This window comes from Trachymyrmex cornetzi, unplaced genomic scaffold (assembly GCF_001594075.2).
Source record: "Trachymyrmex cornetzi isolate Tcor2-1 unplaced genomic scaffold, Tcor1.1 scaffold47, whole genome shotgun sequence".
In the NCBI taxonomy this organism is placed as follows: domain Eukaryota; kingdom Metazoa; phylum Arthropoda; class Insecta; order Hymenoptera; family Formicidae; genus Trachymyrmex; species Trachymyrmex cornetzi.
The window spans coordinates 111,134-131,959 of record NW_017299509.1 but is presented as its reverse complement, the minus strand read 5'-3'; the positions used below and the strand labels follow the sequence as shown (position 1 = coordinate 131,959).

General features: G+C 35.2%; 5 protein-coding genes across 6 annotated transcripts; 3 read left to right on the top strand and 2 right to left on the bottom strand.

Annotated features, from left to right (window-relative positions):
• Window positions 1–122: 122 nt before the first annotated feature.
• tous (testes of unusual size) lies at window positions 123–4,821 on the bottom strand. Its single transcript, XM_018513556.1, has 4 exons — window positions 4,618–4,821; window positions 2,605–4,117; window positions 1,968–2,141; window positions 123–1,889 (listed from the first exon to the last, which is right to left on the bottom strand). The coding sequence occupies exons 1-4, from the start codon at window positions 4,818–4,820 to the stop codon at window positions 123–125; spliced, it is 3,657 nt and encodes a 1,218-aa protein (XP_018369058.1). The 5' UTR covers window position 4,821.
• Window positions 4,822–6,818: 1,997 nt separating this feature from the next.
• On the top strand, window positions 6,819–9,861 carry Hat1 (histone acetyltransferase 1). The gene is made up of 7 exons (XM_018513550.1): window positions 6,819–6,965; window positions 7,043–7,275; window positions 7,725–7,984; window positions 8,079–8,235; window positions 8,331–8,545; window positions 9,021–9,172; window positions 9,257–9,861. The coding sequence occupies exons 2-7, from the start codon at window positions 7,127–7,129 to the stop codon at window positions 9,560–9,562; spliced, it is 1,239 nt and encodes a 412-aa protein (XP_018369052.1). The 5' UTR covers window positions 6,819–6,965; window positions 7,043–7,126; the 3' UTR covers window positions 9,563–9,861.
• A 156-nt stretch (window positions 9,862–10,017) lies between these two features.
• LOC108765055 (testis-specific serine/threonine-protein kinase 1) lies at window positions 10,018–12,294 on the top strand. 2 transcript variants are annotated; one of them, XM_018513551.1, is made up of 5 exons: window positions 10,018–10,367; window positions 10,439–10,742; window positions 11,143–11,702; window positions 12,008–12,097; window positions 12,170–12,294. In XM_018513551.1, exons 1-5 carry the CDS (start codon window positions 10,272–10,274, stop codon window positions 12,203–12,205), a joined length of 1,086 nt encoding a protein of 361 aa, XP_018369053.1. In that variant the 5' UTR covers window positions 10,018–10,271; the 3' UTR covers window positions 12,206–12,294. The 2 variants fall into 2 exon arrangements, with proteins under 2 accessions (XP_018369053.1, XP_018369054.1); XM_018513552.1 differs by lacking the exon at window positions 12,170–12,294 and having other exon boundaries at window positions 11,935–12,091.
• Window positions 12,295–12,372: 78 nt separating this feature from the next.
• On the bottom strand, window positions 12,373–20,826 carry LOC108765052 (uncharacterized). Its single transcript, XM_018513548.1, has 16 exons — window positions 20,486–20,826; window positions 20,271–20,402; window positions 17,839–17,990; window positions 16,804–17,754; window positions 16,305–16,710; window positions 15,772–16,220; window positions 15,549–15,697; window positions 15,237–15,484; window positions 14,932–15,165; window positions 14,669–14,851; window positions 14,435–14,595; window positions 14,104–14,353; window positions 13,790–14,033; window positions 13,351–13,718; window positions 12,961–13,257; window positions 12,373–12,881 (listed from the first exon to the last, which is right to left on the bottom strand). The coding sequence occupies exons 1-16, from the start codon at window positions 20,616–20,618 to the stop codon at window positions 12,523–12,525; spliced, it is 4,716 nt and encodes a 1,571-aa protein (XP_018369050.1). The 5' UTR covers window positions 20,619–20,826; the 3' UTR covers window positions 12,373–12,522.
• Window positions 18,523–20,215, top strand: LOC108765057 (RWD domain-containing protein 2A). Its single transcript, XM_018513555.1, has 3 exons — window positions 18,523–18,909; window positions 19,423–19,872; window positions 19,952–20,215. Exons 1-3 carry the CDS (start codon window positions 18,712–18,714, stop codon window positions 20,183–20,185), a joined length of 882 nt encoding a protein of 293 aa, XP_018369057.1. The 5' UTR covers window positions 18,523–18,711; the 3' UTR covers window positions 20,186–20,215.

Below are 20,826 nucleotides of genomic sequence, written 5' to 3'. Positions count from 1 at the left end.
ATATATATATATATATAATTATTTTTAAGTATCTGTCAAAAATTTGCTAAAACATTTATTTATCATTAAAAACTTTACAATATTTAAGTTCCTAAGAAAATGATTAAATGTCACAAACTTGTTCAAGATGATGTCTTTTCTTCTTCCTTTTCTTCACAAGGAATCTTATTCAACAATTGCTTGATATCTTCCTTTAGTGCTAAAATAACCTGCTGATATTCTTGGATTTGCTTCATATATTTTTCCTGCAACTCCTGGTATCCATGAAACGCTTGTTCCAAGATTTTTCTCGCTTCTGTAGGTCGCACATCTTTTCGCGTTAATCCCAACAGACTCTCCATATACAAAACGTGTTCTCGCGCTTGCTTCAACTCTTCCCTTAATGCGTTCAATTCCACAGTAAGCATACTGTTTTCCTCCGTCATCCTCAATTCTTTGTCACCGGTAGACGTATCCTGAAACACCTGCTTCTTCAGAGACGCGATAGTCTTTTCCAGTTGATCCTTTTGCCTGATGAATTCGCACTGCGCATCCATGTCCGCTTTGCGACTACGTAGAGTTTCATCATCCGCGCTATATTTGTGATATAAATTGGTCACCGCGGTTTTCAGAGCGTTCGGTTCTTGTACGAGTTCCGAGATGTCAAGAATATCGACGCGAATTTTTCGTAATAGCTGCTGACACCTCTTGTTCTTATGGATTTCGCGGTCGGTCTCTCGGCGTGCAATCCGCAATTTCTCCCGCTCTTCGTGTAACTGCAGCTCCAAGTTTTCATTTGTTTTGTGGATACTCATGAGCTCCTCCTCCATGTTCCGAATACTATCCTTTAGCTCCTGTATCTCCTGATTCTTCGGTTGTATCTGATTCATCAACTCGTCAATCTTAAAATTCAACACAAACTTGAATTTCTCCAATTCCTGATTCGTTCGCTTCATATCATATATCTGTTGCTCTTTATTCCGAATAGTAGCATCTCTCTCGGTGATCTCCTTCTTTAGATCCGTTATTTGCTTCTCAAGATCCTGTATATTTTTGTGAAACTGCGCATATTCGCCTTGCACCCGATCCACTTGCCTCTTTAGATCATCAACGTCTCTCTGACTGGCCATGAATTTGTTTCCTATTACTCCGGCTTCTCCCTTTAGTTTCAAACTGATCTGCTTTTCGTCGTATATGAGATTTTCATACTTCGTACGTATTTCGAGAATCTCACGATCCGTGTCATCCTCTATTTGCGCCATCAAACGTTCATGAACACGCTCCTTATGCGTCATTTCGTCGAATGTTTCTTCCAGTTGTATTTTCTTCTCGTGAAGCAAAGCTTCGTATTTCGTCACGGTTTTTTGCAATTGCTCCGCGTCGCGTTTCTCAAGATCTTTTAATTGCTTCTCGTAGTTCTCTCGCATAGCATTAGTACGTTCTTCGAAAGCCTGATACTTATCGTATTCCGTAATCAACTTGGCCTCATAATTATTTTCCATTTGTTTCATCACCTCCTCGTGCGACGCTTTCATCCTCACGATATTCATGTTCATATTGTTCACTTCATTTCTGTGATCCTCCCGATCCTTATCTACTTTCTCTACAAGTTCCTCGATGGCTTCGCAATAGCCTTGGTGCACCTCACGTAATTTATCGTTGTGCTGAACATCAATCTGCCGCAGTCTATATGCGTGTTCCATTTCCAATTCTCTTAGTCTCACTGTCAGATTTTTGATGCTGTGTATCTTTTCCTCTAAGTCACCTTTACCGATTAATACTTCGTTCGTGTACGGCAAATCTCTGCTCATCTTCATGATTTTCCCTTCGGGAAAGTATAACTTCCAAATGCACAAACTACCGTCCTTCGCAACTGAGATTAGACAATTTTCATTGTAAGAGAGTGCGATCTAAGGAAATAGAACGATTAGGAGAACAATTTATATCTTCACAATTTATTCTCACTGTATTAAGAGAAAGAGACATACCTGCGTGATGTCGACGCAGTGTATGTGGAAGTCCGTTGATTCTATTGGAGTTTGAAGCGGACTTTTCAATGAAATGATGATACCACTGGGAGAAGTTATGAATAACGTTAGGTCATTTTTTCCCATGATCATTTGCTGCATTTCTTTGCCAGGCAATCGAAACTCTCGTACTATCTGATAAAGAACATATCCCAGTCAGCAAAATGTTAGCAATTTGCTTACAAATTGATGCAAATTTGATAAAAAATATTAGCAAATTGATATCAATTATATTTGCATTAAGGTTGCGTTTTGCAGACAAGGCTTACTAACTAATTATGTAAAATCAAATTGTCGACAAAAACTGAGGAAATTTTGATCGATTCTTGCAATCAATTTAGCAAGCTTGTACACGGTTTTTGCCGGCCGATAATTCGTTCTTATATTACGTCAGCAGATTTTGTTGTATATCTGCCATCAATTTGCTGACATCATTGAATATAATAGGAATTTGCATTAAATTTGACGTATTTTTATCCACAAAATGTATAGTGAGCATTTGACAAAAAGTTTTTGACTTGACTAATTGAGTAAAAGATATAATTCCAAAAGCAATCGCATAATTTTAAAAATAAAAATAAAAGATATCAAGATATACCTCATTCTCCTTGATTTCGCGTATCTGATCGTCTTGTGTGATGCAGTAAATGAACGACGCGTCCGAGGAAAGTACAATGTCGTGTAGGACAATGTTTTTCCAAATAAATTCGCTGGATCGCGTGCCAGTGGTCATGTTCCACTCATATATAGAACCTTCCGCACCCATGCTTAGTATTTTTAGATCCGTCTGTGACCAGAGAAGCGTCTTCACCTTGCCTGTGTGTCCCTTGAGGATAAAGGGATTGTAGAAGCCAATAGTGGTGTACACCTGTATGACATTGCCGTTGACCGCGGCGAATAGATGACCATTGTGACTAAAGCGAACCGTCTTGCAATTTCTGATGGCGATCTCATGCATCGGTAGCAAATCGTCGATCAGGATGCTCATAAAGCGTAATTTGTCGGTGAAGCCAATCAGACAGAATAATCCCATCGGATGCAATGCAACGCTGGATATATCTTCATCATACTGCTTCAGCATAATAAGGCTTTCAGTTTCAAAATCCCACAGTCGAACGCTATGATCAAATTCGCCACATGTCATAAAGACCGGCTTCCACGCGCACATGGAGAGACCATTGATGGGACCATGGTGTAACGGCTGGCCCATGATCTTCATTTCTTGTGGTTCCGGATCCATCTGCAGATCTGGACCCCACAGCGTCGCGTAATACATTTGGGACCAGTCGGTGGTGACGATCAATCGGTCAAAACTAGGATTCACATTGATCGTGTGGATCTTGTAAAGATTCGGATCGTCGTCCTTCATCATTCGCTGTGGAATCACATAAACGTTCCTCTTCGTGTACTTGTGTTTCCCTTCTTTTTCGAAGAGTACGACGGTTCCTCCACCGTGCGCGTAGGCGAATCCACGTGGAAATGCGATCAAACAGCCCACGTTCTGTTGCCAGGTATCGTCCTTGCCGGCTTCTAGTATTATCTGTGAACTGACGGCGATGGGCATAACGTACTCCTCGCGAATCTTGAGATTCATTGTCACTGTATCAGTCATCCTGTACACGTTTTTAAGATCGCCGTTCTCCAGGTAGAGCATGCGGCCGTCCTCGGTGCCAACCATGAGTCTGTCACCGTCCAGCCAAGTCATCGAACAGACAAGGAGGTTTTCCGATTTAGCGAAACCATATGGGCGCCACACCGTCTCAGAAACGGTAAGAAACTTAAAGGTATAAGCACCGCCGACCGCTACCACTGTCGCGTCTGTTGGATTGCAGGCTAACACCTCGGCGATTGCCAACGGATTTTGTGGATTGGCTAGCTTAAACGTGGATTCAACCTTGCCCTTTTCCCAGTTATAAAAGAGCATCGTTTGATCGGGTTCGCCAGTAATTGCTACCAGATACTTACTATCGAAAGTAAAACTTATGCACGTAAATCTTGTTACTCCTGGAGCATCAAAAGGTATCCCAAGCAGCTTCCTACGCTTCAGAGAGTTGAGATCGTAGATGGATATGGTAGGTTTGTCTCCTACATCGGATAAAGCAACAAATTTCCTGAAATTATAGATTATTTAATTATAATCTGTATGTAAAAAAATAGAGGAAGATTAAAATGTATCCACAAACATCTTATATACCTTATAAAATTATCTTTTTATTTTTCCATCTTTGTAAATTGTTATGTTTCTTTCCTAATAACGATTTATTATGGCAATACATTAGACTTGTATTTTTTTAAGCAGAATTTCTTGTACAGTTTGTTTCTCTTTCCTCTTTTTTTTTTCATATTGGAAAAAAATAGATGAACTGTGCAAGAAGTTCAGCTAAAAAGATCTGTTAAACTTAAGGATATATTGAACCAATATTGAACTAACATGAGATCAATATTGTGCCAATAAATTGTGCTTTCTATATCAGGGTTTTTATTAAAATTGAAAATATGAAAGTTTGCTTCAATTAATTCAGTTTCATATGGTTGAATGAGTTTCTCTTTATTCTATTTATTTTCTTTTACAGAAAATGTGCTTGTCATATACTTCATCAAATTTACTTACTTGTTGATCGAGACACAAATGCCGTTTGCGTCATAATATCTTTCAGGTAATCGAATCAGCTTCTGCTGATGTTGAAGAATATTGTGAATGGCCAGTGCATTGCCGACTGGATATAAAACTTCCGCATCTGTGATATAATGCACATTGTTGGCAATGTCTGTCCTCAAACCGTAGAAAACGCGAGTTTGCAGGGACACAGCCATCTCGCTCGAGAGCTATTTTTTACGAGAAGTCAACAATAACTTTTCTTTTGTATCTAGAAAGAACGATTTCCTTTCTTAACTGTATTTTCCACAATTTTTTTACAAGTTTTCTCCTTTTTTTCTTTAATCGAATATAAACATACTCCATTTCAAACTCAAAGATATATGGAATGCACCTGAAAAAGACAAATGAAATTGTTTTCTGCGGCTGCAAATGTACACTTTTGAAAATTAAAGTGAGATAGGTATATGTTTGATATTTGTCGAAAGCGAGAAAGAGAGTTCCAGTGCATTTTAGTGCAGGAACAGCAAACAGATCAATCGATTCATAATTTATACAGAATTGTTTACATCTCCCTGGTAACGATGCATCTTAGGGTGCGTTCCAAGTTCACACATGAAACGCATGATGCATCATTTGTCTCTGTTGTTCACCGAATAATAAAGAAGGATAAGATGATACATTATCCCAGCAAACGAGAATGGATTGAAATGGATTAAAATGGATTCAGATTTTCAGAAATACGGATGTGTTCATGAATGTTAAAATGAATCCTTTTCAATCCTGAATGCATTTTTATTTATTAATAGGAATGGCATGGAATATATATATATAATATATATATAATATATTATATATATTATTGAAATATATATTTCCCAGGTAGCAAGCTACGTCATTTTGACGTCGTTTTGACGTCAAATGACGTCATTTTGACGTCAGCTTGCTACCAGGGTTCTATGCTTTTCAATCTAAAAATAATATTATAGTAAAATAAACAAGTATAATAACGCTCAACAATTTGCAAAGCAATATAAAAATTCTTGATAACGACCAATAAACGAGCAAAAAGAGATGTTAGAATAATAATAATTTAATTATATTAGTTAATACATAAAAATATTGAGTAAACGTTTCGACTTAGTCTTCCTCAATAAAATATGAATACAATTTAATTAATTAAAATATAAAATTCTACAGGCTAACATGTCAAAATAAGGTGATATTCTAAAAATATCATCCGTCCTCTTCGAGATTATTACAGTCGAAATAGTTTTTGTCGCCATGTCCAAAATGAATATATAACAGTTAAAATTATTCAAACTAGATATAATAACTATAAAATTTCATGTAATTACTATTTTAATTTATTTAAATTTTTACATATATAAAAATTTTTTATACATGAAATCCAATCCATTTTTATGGATTTAAAATACGGATTTAGATGGATGAAAATTTTCAATCCATTTCAATCCATTTTCGTTTGCTGGGTCGGAAAATGCATCCTTAAATGCATACACTTATCTATTTAATGTATTAAATTTTTACATATTTATAATTAAATTGATACTTGATTTTTTCATAAAGTAAGCATTGAATGATTTAAATTTAGATATACAGAATAAAATCCGCTTTAAACGATTTATGATTTCTGCTGAAATTCGGAATAAAATTCTATATATCTTCTTTTTTTTAATTTATGGCTCACGAAATTCTATATATAATTGGACCATGTCTTATGATACTAGAGAGAGCCAACCTTATTTAGATAAATTTACATGACTATCGAATGGGCTCGGGGATAATTGAAGAGTTTGACGTTACCAACTGAAGACGTAAAAATTTTAAAAATATATTCATAATAAAATATATATTAAATTTATGAAAGATTTATTATTATATATTAGATTCTTTATAAATAAGTATATTTATAGAGATGTAATAATATTATATATGTTGTCACGAAATTGCATTTTCTCCACAATTATCATGCATGGATAATAACAATGAAAGTGAAATTTTTAATAAAAATCAGTTCAATATCGGATATCAATCGAAAATAATGCTTATCTATGAAACACTAATAATAAATCATAAAATTAATATTGTATATTGTGAGATATTCACAGGATAATCATCAAAATTTTAGTAGCACGCAAACTTAAATAAGACTGGTCTTTATAATACTTTGTCGATGATTGAAGAAGCAACTGCGAACGGTTCCATTCAGAAATCACTTTGCTCGAAACCGCCGTGTTTTGGCGCCAAATCGTGTTTGGGTGTCAAGGATTAACGTAAAAGGTTTCAATCGGTGAATCCAACCGTGTATCACCATTACACAGTTTTATCATTAATACCAAGTATTTGTCCTTTTACGCCGACATCTCGACGTTGTCTGCTTGCAATGTTCTAACCTATGTTGATCTTCATTTCCAAGGTCGAATCTTTGAACTCCAGAAGAACCGGAGTTCTAACGAACGGATATTATTTTCCTCAATCCTACCGTTGATTCTTTATAAAAATGGAAGATTCGACAACAGCACGTCTAAAGAAGCTAGTCGCAGACAGTAACGAAGCCCTGGAACTCAGATTAATTCGCAACCTCGACGACTTGCATTCGGAAGAGGCTATCTTCAAACCGGAGATGACTTATCAAGTATTCGGAGATAGGTTTGTTGTTATAATTTATTGAGATTTATATTTTTTATTAATTACTATGTAAACATTATATGCATGATGCATCATCCTTATCCTATCATTTATCCTTGTTGTTTACCGAATGTTGAACTAGAATAAGGACCGATTGTTCCACCTTTTGATAAATTTTACCTGTTAGGTAAATCTGGCAATCCGCGCATGTGATAGGATAATCTTGCTACTTACCCAACAGGTAAAATTTACCAAAAGGTGCAACAGTCGGGCCTAAATGATGCATTATGCACATTATGCATGAAACAGAATGAAATATATATATATATATATATTTCATTCTGTTTCAAATTTTTATTTTTGAAATTACAACATATATATATATATATATATATATACATATATATATATGTGTTGTAATTTCATGTTAGTGTGGATCTTGTTGTTCTTATTCTTTTTATTCTTTATAGGGAAATAATATTTGGTTATCTGGACCTAAAAATACAGTTGTTCTATGCAGCAGGCTCTTTGGAAACATATTTGGGAATGAAATATACTGAGAAAGTAAATGCAAAACATGAGGGAGTCGAAGCCGATGAGGTGTTAACAAAGATCATTCCAAAGCTTGCTCCTGATGTTCATTATAGTTTAGCGAATTTCACTAAGGCGCTTGCCAAGGATGATACATTTATACCATACGGAGAATTGATACAGTCTTTCTCAATAAATGGTATCTAATTCTTTTATGTCTGTTTCTATACATTTGACTTAAAATTTAAAAACTATAATGATTATTATTACTGTTTTTATTGAATGATACACAGATGAAGGCACGACGAGACAATTTGTGGTTTATAAGGCAGATATGGGTTACAAAGGATTCAGAGAATATCATCAAAGGATTCAAACATTCCTTCTTTGGTACATAGATGCGGCTCTTTTTATTGATATCGATGACGAACAATGGCAGTATTTTAATTTGTAAGCTATTTTTGATATCCTGCTACTCAAACCAATATATAGATGTGTATGATATACATGATTTTTTTTATTAAATAATCACTTTTCTAAAATAGATTCGAAAAATATACCACGTCTGTGGGTACTACCCGATATGCGACAATTGGTTTCGCTACTGTGTATCAATATTATGCTTATCCACAACATATTCGGCCACGCATCGCTCAATTTTTAATTTTACCACCATTTCGAAGAATAGGTCTTGGCAAACATTTGTTGCAAGCGATTTATCGCGAATACATGGGAAGGCGCGAAGTTAAGGATATAACAGGTAACAGAAGAATCCTCGGCAGAAGCCATATTCCGATATGCACTTCTACTACTGAAAATTTGTAATTTCATCACATATACTACAGTCTTTCAATACTAGCGGTGTATATTATGACCGATGATTTATTTCGAAGGGTTCGAATTTGAACTTCGAAATTTTGATATTAAAATCTTTGAAACTTGGAACAATAAAAATTAAAAAATTCTTAATTTAATATGATTATAATAGCAATGAAAATATTTTCATTAAAAAGTGTACTAATATATTTATGAACATATATTATGAATATATTTTCGTTTTTTTTTTATTTTCATAAATATATTTTTTAAACGTTGAAAGTTTAACTTTGAAGATTTGAATTCTTCCGAAGCTTCACATCTTCGAAGTTACTAAAAGTAACAATCCTAATGTTTATACGAATACGGCCAACATTGCGCGTTGATGACTGTGCATTTTAATAAATCTATGTTTACAGTCGAAAGTCCGTCCGAAGATTTTCAACGACTACGAAACTATGTGGACGCCTTAAATTGCAGCACATTGTCCAGTTTCGCGCCAAAACATTTAAAACATGGTTTTGATAATGAAATGGTTGTTGAGGCTAGAAATGCATTAAGAATAAACAAGGTATTTATTAACATGTGGCTTATTTTGTATTATCATCACTTGTTTTTCTCCTTTTTTTGTACTTTATAAATATTTTGTTCACAGAAACAGGCTCGCATAGTGTATGAAATTCTACGATTGCAGGCAACAAATGTCGCGGATGCAGAAGAATATCGAGCGTACAGAATAGATGTGAAGAAAAGACTGAATATACCATTTAAAAGAAAACAGAATGAGGAGATGAAAATAGAGCGCGCTTTGAAAAATACCGGGGATAAAAGCACGTGTACGAATGGTAATGGACTACCATCCGATGAGCAACGCAAAGAGATACTAGAAAAAGAATACCGGATCTTGGAAGAGGAATACAAAATGGTCATTAAGCGATTGGAGTACGCTTCTGAGCTGTGAAATGTTATGTGAATTGAATGCGTATTGATTGATTAAAACCACCGATGGTGCCATTTTGGCTCCGCTAATTATTTCAACCCTTCTACCTTACGTTAGATATACAGAATATTGAAAATATGTGAATATAATATTTCTAACGATATAAATAATATAATAAATACAAAAATAATTTTTCACTAACCAAGAGATAGGAAATTCCCAAATTGGCACCTTCGGCAGTTCTAACGGGATACTATCAGCGTTTCTAGTGTTAATTAAAAAATTTTTAAGCTGTGAAAACAAAATATATGAATAATTTCCAACGTTTTATATTTGTGTACAGATACGTCTCTTCATTAAATTTATCTTGCTTTTCTACTTTTATGATGTTTAATTGTTTTCGATTATTACTTCGATAAGGCCGAGCTCGGTTCATGTTCATTGACCCATGTCAGCTTATCGTCAAAATGGTTAAGTAACCGCTCTTGCGAATTTTTTAAAATTTTTAGTATAAGATTCGTCACCATCGTCAAGATAAAGAAATAGAATAGTACGGTAAATGTCTTGATAATTTGCTTTGTCTAATGCATGAATGGAGATTCTGCAACGTCGTCTAGTTATTCGCATTCACGATGCGATCTATGTCTAAACATCGAACAAAGTGAGAACGGCTAATTACGAATTATGGTAATGCAGCGGGTAGAATGTCGTCTGTCGTCCTACAAATCTCATGTCGCACCTGAGCCATACACCATCCGAGGAGGCCACACTGCTAGCCCGGGGTTACAAGCTGGGGAGGAAGCTCGGCGAAGGTTGTTATGCAAAAGTCTGTATCCTAATTAAAAAATCTCTATTATTCCTGTCAGACACTTTAAATAACATTAATTCTCATTATAGGTGTATTTAGCCGAATATAAACCGGAACATGAGTCGGAGAGAAATAGCGTCCTGGCCTGTAAAATAATCGACACTGCTAATGCACCAAAGGACTTTGTTCAGAAGTTCCTGCCACGTGAGCTGGACATTCTGGTGAAACTGAATCATCCACATGTCGTGCACGTTCACAGTATCTTCCAAAGGCGCACCAAGTACTTCATATTCATGCGCTTTGCTGAGAACGGCGATCTTTTCAATTTTATACTGAAAAACGGTAGAGTGGCAGAGAGTCAGGCTCGCGTGTGGTTCAGACAGCTTGCTTTAGGTATCGTGATACTTCTATCTTGAAGAAACGGCATTAACTATAATACTGCTATAAGTGAATTTTCACCCGAGTGCTAATTTAAATATTTGCTGTTAGGTAGATTGTTGAAAGTTCATATTTTTATATAAAACTAATATTAGTTATTCTAACACCTATGCAACCTATAAAGTAGATATAAAAAGGTGTAAAAAAGTTCTTAATTTTATGGGTTTTGCCGTTTTTGTTGAGAGTAGTGTTAATTTAAAAAAAATATGAGCATTCCAGGATTGATTTATTAAAGAGATCAATCACGAATGCAATTAATAAAAGTAATTAATAATTATAATTTGACGAGTTATATTTGTGCATTTAACATGAATTTGTTTGTGGATGTTTTCCCTAATGCGTGTTCATTTACCAGGTCTTCAATACCTACACGAGATGGAAATAGCGCATCGCGACATTAAATGCGAAAACGTTCTTCTCACATCAAATTACAACGTCAAACTGGCGGACTTTGGTTTTGCTCGATACATGATTGACAGCCATGGCCAGCGCGTTCTGAGCGACACGTATTGTGGTTCACTATCGTACGCAGCGCCGGAGATCCTTCGCGGTTACCCGTACAATCCAAAGATATCCGATATATGGGCGCTGGGCGTGATTCTCTACATAATGTTGAACAAGTCCATGCCATTCGATGAGGACAACCTAAAGCGCCTGTACGAGCTGCAGGTAGCGCGTAAATGGAAATTCCGCAGCAAAGTAATCGACACTCTAACCGATCGTGTGAAGAAGCTTGTAGGCAATTTGCTCGAGCCAGACGTGTCTAAACGCTGGCATTTGGATCAAATCGTGCAGAGCGACTGGATCGGCATGGATCCGCGCCTCCTGGTGCTTACGCCCGCGGAGCAGATCGCGCTTAATAATGCGATTGAGGAACGCAAGAGGTTCGAGGAGCAGTTTACGAAGAAGGAATCGGTACGGGCGAAGATAGTCCCAATCGTACAATCGTTGCTCCTAGACATTCTTTATAAGTCTAAATTCCTCTTAGTATCGTTTCCATCATACATCGTATTGATGATGCGTAGAACGTTGCTGATCATCCATTTGGTGTACACACGCATCTTGTCGAGCATTCGATTGCGAGACTACTTCGAATAATTTTGCAATATGTGCTCCCCGAGCATGTAAATTTTCTTACGTTTCGTAGATCAAAATCTATAATTAAAGAGAACACGCATAACGCAAGTGACGTCACAAAATTACGAATGACCGATTTTCAGAAACAATACAAAATCGAGGAGACAAAAATGATTGACGAACACAAAACCCACAAAACGGAAGAAATAACGATCTTCAAAGACGCTGCAAAAGTACGTGCCATTACAATTAATTATATGTTAAGGTAATGTTAAAACGGCAAAACTTTCTTATCTCTTTCTTAGGGGACAGTTTCCACAATTATGACAGCCCAAGTTTAACTTAAAAAATTGGTCCTTCCCGATCTATAATATTCGCCTTTTTACATTCTTATCCATTTGTGATAATAAACTAGAAATAATTTGATACAGTGCAGTTCAATATATTTTTAGCGCAGTTAATATAGATACAATTAATATACATATCTACAAATTTTTATCTTGCGTTTTTCTCTTTTTTTATTTCAAGCTACTGCAAGTAAGAACGATAAATATATACGAGTGTAAAATAAATACTTATGTATGAGTATACATACTGAATTTCTCGAATTTGAATAAACTCTCCACAGGAATTATTAAGAAATAACATTTTACGCGTACTAATTGCTCACATATCGTGCTTTTAAAACGGTCGTGCTGTTCTCCGTTGTTGCTTTGATATAATAATCGGCACCGAGAGTGAAAGTCTTTATTTGCCCCTCTAGAGACATTTTAAAAATGTGTTCCGGACGGAAAAGTCCTCCGAGATTCCACATACCGTCGGATCGTATTAACAGATGTTGACCATTCGGCGTCTTACTGATTACAAACGAACTCGAACCCGGCAAAACGTATTGATTGAGTTCGTTCCACGCGTGATAACGCAATATCAAGGTTTCGTCGAACAATCGCAAAAAAATCCATAACGAATAATCGATTGATTCCATAAATACCTCAAGTATATCAGGCACGTATAATCCTGTCAAATATTATTTCGTAATATTACAAAATATTCTTCATTGCTGTAATGTGATTAAATATTTCTTCGTGAGACTTACCTGCTACCTGATAAAATTGTTCATCGGTATGTGAATAAATTGAGACGAAATCTTTTGACACTAATACTAGAAACATAGTATCATCCAATAGTATCAATTTCTTCGTCACAAACGCGCTGACATTTGTACCGGTGACAGCATACAATAATTCCGTATCGTTACAAATTGAAGATGTACTCTCTGACTCGCAAAGACAGGTACTGTTAAGATTCATGTCCTCTGTGTTAGAAATGTTAGAAACGGTTTGCAATACATCCTTGTCCACCATTTCAAATTTGTTCACATAAATAGCACGATCTGCACACAAAATGATATAATAATAATAATATTTTGTTGAATTAATATTATCCATTCTTAAATGCTATTTAATGATCTGAATGTATAACTCACTTTGCAACGCAGTTGTTATATCTTCTGTTAATGTCATGACTTCCGTCATTCTCTCAAAAACTGTGTTTATTTTATTTTTCGTAATACTTGTTAAATTTATCCCTTCGTAGAGTCCACCGATTGTGATGTTTCCAAAAATTTCAATTTCATTTCTGAAATCCATCTTACTTTCTATTGTCTGCACCGCTTTACGTTTCTTCATTTGATTGTTTATTAACTCCGTCAGATTTACATCATTCACAGTACCATCAATAACAAGAGATATTGCATTAAGCTGGCCTTGTATCCTCTTGATTCCGAACAGCGTTTGATTTCCGGACTTCAGTAACGCGTCTTCGATATTGCGACCCATAATCGTACCTTTGACGCTAAAGAGAAAAAACTAAGAGTTCTTAACGATATTTAACAAAAATATTGTTTCAATAGAAATATCAATTACCTCAAATTGTTCAAAGTAATGTTGGTAAAAGTTTTTTGACCTTTAATCACCAACAATTTCTGACATTTTTTAGTTACAGCATATTTAATAAAGTTTGAAAAGTTCATATTTAATGCCTGGAGATTTTTAGTCGTCAAGCTTAATATCATTTTCTTACCGGTGACAACGTTACGTTTTGTGTCATGCCTAACAATATCCGTGTTTAAGTCGATTCCATTAAATTTACCATCCCAAATCATATTATCTAAATTAAAGATATAATTTATTTTTTTAAATTCATCTTTTTAAGAAAAAAATAATGTTCTCTGCCTTACTTATGTATAATTCTTCAAAACGCCACGCAGCATCTATAGTTTGCGTCGTATTTTTCATCAAGGAGTTAGTCAGCAAATTGTTCAAATTCAAGTCTGAAGATTGTAGAATTGAATTATTTTCTGCGTTCATAGCAGGCACCTCAACATTCTTAAACGACGAAGCTACAGTAATATGCTGTGTTTTCGTTTTGCTTAAAAATTTGCATTTCATATCCTCCCACATGTTTAGATTCAATGAACTGTTAAAATGCTGAAAAAATTATTAAATTTCTTATGGTTAATATTATTTTTTTTATACATAAGATATTTTTTGTTTTACTAATGTTTTTACCTTTAGGATGATATCTCCTGTTAAAGTAATATTTTCAAAGTATATATTGTTACCACATAAAGTTGTGTCCTGATTTGCCATCCATAAATTTTCAGATAATTGCTTTAGATTCACATCCTTTATATTTTCTATAACTGGCTCCTTCAAAAATCTGGCTGATCCTAAAGTAGAAATATTTACATACATTAAAATCCTGTTGTTATAAAATATAATTAGTAAATTCCATCACTGTACCTTCTATAATAAATGTCGATGGTGCATTGCTTGCGACGTAACCAAAAGTCTGAGGCACGTTTATCGCATCTGTACTTAAAGTAGTAGAAATCTGTTTTGAACCCAAATTGAGATTTGTATCTAAATGCGAAAGTTTTAACGTCGAGCGGGAAGCATATATGTTGCTTGACGTAAAACCACGAGCTGCAAAAAAATTTCAAGATATAAATTACGCATTAAATTTTTATTTCAAATTAATGGGAAAATATTACACGTAAACTTACCAAATGTTACGTGTCCTAAAGATATCAGATCATCCACCTTCAGTACATTTTCCATAAAAGATTGTATGTTTATATCATTGATTTTTCCAATGTCACTATCTCCTTTTATAATTACGTTCTTTACTTCTCTAGGTACAGAGAGATTGAAGTAGGCTGGCGTTTCGAGATTGTTAACGACGAGTTTCTTGAGATTTACTGGTCCTTTGATGTGACTTTCACCTGTCCACTCGTTCACTGCAATTTTTAGGTCTACATAATATCGAGTGTAGTGCGAGACTTAGACCAATTTAAAAAGTTATTTTTACTTTTTAGATTTATTCCCTTAATTTTTGACGCTGATATATTCTTTACGAAAACCTGACCCGTGAATAGCTTCGCTGAAAAGTCAATGCTGTGTAAATCTGATACCGAACCGAAAACGGTCGTATTCAAATTTTGAGCTCCAAGAATATGTGAAACATTTAAATTTTTTACAAATATATCGCCCATTTTCATTGAAGAAGTTCTAATTTCCGGAGTGATGACTTCTTTTGCACATAGGGGAATCGTCAATCTGCAAGTATATATTTTTAGAGGATGTAGAATACGCGCTTCATAAAACAAAAGGATGTGTATACTTTGGAATGGGAAGATTTTGGTGAGCAGCGCTCGACAAAGTGACACTATTATTCGTGTATTTTGTTCCAGAAATAACAATAGTATCAGCAGAATTCTTCGTTACGAAATTCGTGGTAACAAAGTCCCACATAGTCACGTTGCTCCATTGCTGAAAATAAAAATATAAAGTAAATTCAAAATTGTCATACACGCGCACACAAACACAGATTTTTAAACAATTACTGTTTTGTTGCTGGATAATATCAAATGCACCGATACGTTAGAATCTAGCGGTACAGTATTCTCTAAGATTTCTTTCATCGACAGCCCACGAGACCTGACGATATCTTTAGCTTTAACGAAGTTCATGAACGTCACGTTCTGTAGAAAACGGTCACCAGACAATACCAACGGTGTGAGAATCTCTTTCAAAGGCTTTAATCTTTCAGATCCTCTGCCCGTTATTTTGCCTGACATTTTGACAAGTCCTGTAAGTCTCACTTTTGTAGCAGTTATCGAACCGTTCATTACAGTGGTGGGACCATTTAATGGTAAAAAGAATTTGTCCTTTGTTAGATATAAATCTTTTACTCTCGCCTCTTTCATGTACACTGTTTGCTCAATGCTTCTTGTCGCAATGTCTAAAGGAATCGAAACGTCTGTCGCACGCAAATTGGCGAAAACATGATTACCTAAAATTCATATTAAACATAATGTAATACACTATACAGGATATGTAATAAAGAAACACAACCAACTTAGTGCATTAAATTCACCTGTAATTACTTGATCTCCTGAAACTTTCAAAGCTCTTTCTTGCAGGTCTCGCATTAATATCCCGTTAATAGATTTCTTAACGAAAATATCATCTATCTTAAAATTAGGGACGGGGCATCTCCAGTTAAGTAGCGTCTTTACTTTCAATTTGGCGAGCCGTAGGACCTCATTAGGTTTGGATTTCACATATTTGGGTATAATCCCGCCATCCGTAATTATACGATTAACATGACAATTCGTTTTACACTTGATTGTGAGCTTTTTGCCGTGCAAAACTATATGTTTAGATTTTTCAGCATCTTCTATTCTTTGTGCCAAGAGGCTGTTCGTTAGATTTAATTTAGCAATTATACTCTTGTATCGCTTCGTCAACTGGACCAGTTCCTCTGCATTCTGACCGTTAATCTAGCAACATTCAAATACAAAATTATATTAATCGAGTTAATATGAATTTTATTTTTTATTTAAACTGACAGAAATCGAGAGACAGTGTTTTACATTCTGCGTACGAAGCTGACCGATGTGCGCGTTCGGAATCACGGGACTCTTTAAATCTGGAAGTTTTTCCAAAGTTCTCTGAGACATCTGTTGCTTGATTTCGGAACACCAAGTGGCGGTTTCGTGCAGCAAGGATTTCCACGTTTTCTTCACCGTCCAAATAGGATTTAAGAATTTCCATTCTCCGGCTTGATTCTGTATTACGAGCATATCTTCGTCATATGAGCGAATAGAACGAATTTGTCGAAAGTTCGACAATTTCGTACGCAATCTTAAAAATTTCCAGCCGTTGCATTGATAAATTTCTACGGTATCCTGCTCCACTGAAAACAGGACGACGGTGTTTCCCATCGTCAAGGAAAGAATCTGCCTCGTCGGAGCGATTTTTTGAAACGGCACGAAGCGGCCGTACATCTCCTTGTACAAGATCGTAGACTCATTACCGGCTAAAACTAGAAAGCGCTCTTCGAAATGACCCTCTTTGAAGTAAAACGAACTGACGTCGTTGGCGTAACGTAATTTTTGTATCTCTACGAATTTGTTAGAACGCACAGAAAACCGGAGTATTTTCGTGAACGATCCTACGACGACAATATGCATGAAACTTTTGCTCTGGAAGGGCAAGAGTTTTCTTGCTCCATAGAACAACGTGTCAATCTTGTCAAAATTCTCTCCGAGCCAGACGAATATAGATATTTTTGTTTCCGAAGCAATTCCTAAATACAGCTGATTCATTTCAAGCCAGATATTCGTATGCATCACTTCGAGAATTTCGATCTCTTGTTTGAACTGTAATTCGTATGTTCCGTTTTCATCCTTGCTGAGGCACAGAATGATGATTCCTTCGAAATCCTTCTGCACGACTATAAGCGTACCGGCGCTATAATTATGTACAATTATCCGTTTTCCATTGGGTTGCGGATACGTTCCGACAAGTTGCGCTTGATTATTCTAAAAATTATATAGTTTTGCAAAGTAGAGTGTTTCTTTTTTCTGTTATTTTATAAAAAATATAGAATGTAATTTACGACATACAGCCAATTGATAAAGTAATATGTCTGAGGAATTGACGGCAACTGCGAACCAGAGAAATCGGTTTTCATCCTGTATGAAAAAGAAGGCCGTGTCTTGAAAATCTGGTAAATTGAAGGATAAAGTCTCTTCAAAACTTTGCAGCACGTTTATACCTGTGAATAAAATCAAAACTCGAAATTGCAATCAAACGCATTTATAAAATTTATTTCTCATCTCAATATTCAAGAATTAAATTAAAAAGTAAAATAATTAAAATAATTATGAGAAATTTTTTTAATGGAGAATGTTCATTTATATCATTTTTAGAATTTGATACATATGATAATAATATTAAGATTCCTGTACTTTATTTATTACTTTAGACCTAATTTTGTAGATATATCAGTATCTTTTAACATTGTTATGTATTAAATTTAAATAAATTCTAAAAATTATATTCTATAAATGAGCAATCCTACATTTAAAATTCCTTACAATCTCATAAAAATTATTTTTTATTTTTAATATAATATTTTGACACTTTAATTGTTTTAAACATCTTTTTCTTAAGAGATATAACTTCAGCCACAGCAATAAATTAAAAAATTAAATAGATTAGTTTTTATAAACAAAGTTTCAAAAGAAATTAATTAAATGAAGAAATATAACAAAGCATAAAGATAAAAAGTACGCAAGGCAACATGTTCCGAAACGCAGCCGCGCGATTTTCTACATGACAATGTCAACATCAGCTGATGTCTCGATAACCTCAACGTCTGAACGACATACACAGTATTTCGTATTATTATCTCGGTTCGGCTGACCCGACCGTCGTCGAAAACCGAGCGTAGCGAACTGATTCGACATCCTATTATATGTATCATCGTTTGAGACATGTCTACTCCGGAAGAGATGATAGAGAGTTTGACAGCACAGGTGAACGAACTGCAAGCATTACAGTCCGTTTACCCAACCGAGCTAGCCGTGACGGACCATGGGGTTTTGGCTGACATTAACGAATACATCGAGTGTCCCGACCGTGAACCACCACGATGGCTGGAGTATGCCATCGCAGTCCCCACATTGAACGGTGTAATATAACATTTACTTATAACATAATGTTGCCAGATTTATATAAAATTAGATTGTGAAGTTAGCACGTCATTCTATTGATATAAAAAATAATGACAATTTCAGTCTCACTTTTCATAGTTCAATTTCTTAGCAAAATAAAAAAAGTTCCGCATTTTTTATACTAAAAAACCAAAATTAAAAATATGACGTGTTAACTTTACTAATCTATGACATTTAATCGACTTTTTCCCTCCTAAAATCTAAGAAAAAAAATATTTCCACTTTTGGCTACAGTTGCCGTTAGTACTGCTCGAGTTGTACTAGTAAAACATAATTACTAAAAAGTCAAAAAATTTCTGAATCTTATCTTTTATATAAGAAATATAATATTAATAAAAAAAAATAAGTCAATAATGACCACTGAAATACTTCTAATATTAACTACTTACTGTAGTAACTACTTGCTCCAAGTTTTACTTTTACTTATGCCAATAGTGTACCGTTAATATGTTGGTTTTATCACTCTATTAGGAAAGTATTGAGCTACTGGTAAGCTTGCCAACTAACTACCCAAAGGAGCAGCCCGAAGTATACGTAAGAGGCTCTTGCTTGGACAGAACGCAGCAGTGTCTGCTGAACAAAGATCTCTCTGTCCTTGTCAAGGCCCAGGAGACAGATGAGCCTTGCATTTATACGTTGATATCGTGGCTGCAGGACAACGTTGAGACTTATCTCAAAGCTTCTGTATGTAACCAAGCGATTAAGCGCAGCGATGCGAATACAAGCGGCACGGAAGATCGGACCGCAGTAGGTTTCTCCAGATATTGGATCTACAGCCATCACATATACGGTAAGATCAAACGACGAGACGTGGCTAATTTAGCAAAAGAAAACTCCATCACAGGATTCTGTTTGGCCGGCAAACCGGGAATAATTTGTATGGAGGGAACTCTGGAAGATTGCGACTATTGCTGGCAGAAAGTAATGTCAATAATGATCTTTCAATATCCTAATGTTTAATGTAATGAAAATATTTCACGCTAGTATAGTTTTTTTGCAGATTAAAGCTATGAACTGGCACAAGATATTGATAAAATTAATGGAAAAAGAGGAAGATTGTAGTAATGTGGATAACATGCGCAAGTTTATGGAGTTTCAAGAAGTTTCGTTTCCTACTACCGAGCGTCACAATGACATGGGTCAGTTTCTCAAGTATCTAACTGATCATGATTGCCAGCACGCGTTCAAGGAGCTTTTCGGAATAGAAGGAAAATTTAACAAACTTTCAGATTGATATAATTGTATAGAAATGTACTTTGACTAATTTCTTTCAATCAATTTCAGAAGATTTTTGCACAAGTGAAAAATCTTTTGCTCACCTTTACTGGGCTCATTTTCAAGGCTTCTCTTTTGTCGCTTGTTTCTCTGAAGTTCTTTAATCGTATCGTTCATATATTTCGCAATTTCGTTGTTAATATTATTCCTAGTGTCACTATTTAATATATTGTACGCTAAAAATGCCGAATTTTTCATTTTTAAATAAAAAAAAAGATAGTAATTTTTATATTCAAGTACAAAGCGATTAATATTTTACCATCACTGAGATTTTTGAAGTATTCTGTCGTTTGATCGAGTATCGCGTACAAGTCTTCTGTTGAATTAGAAGAGGAATATTCGCACTGTGTCGCACATATTAACGTGAAACTCAGGAGAAACTCTCGCAACATATTTACACAAAGTAGTCTCTCAAACTATCGATCACGACTGATCCACAATTCCAGTTTGCCATCCAATAATATCGTGTTTACAGTTTTTCTGTACATAGTTCTTACCTTTCCGAATTCCACTCTGTAACAGGTGTGTACACACACGCACACCAATATAAATCTCTCTATATAATACATATATAAGGAGTCTCAGAACTTCTCATTTACA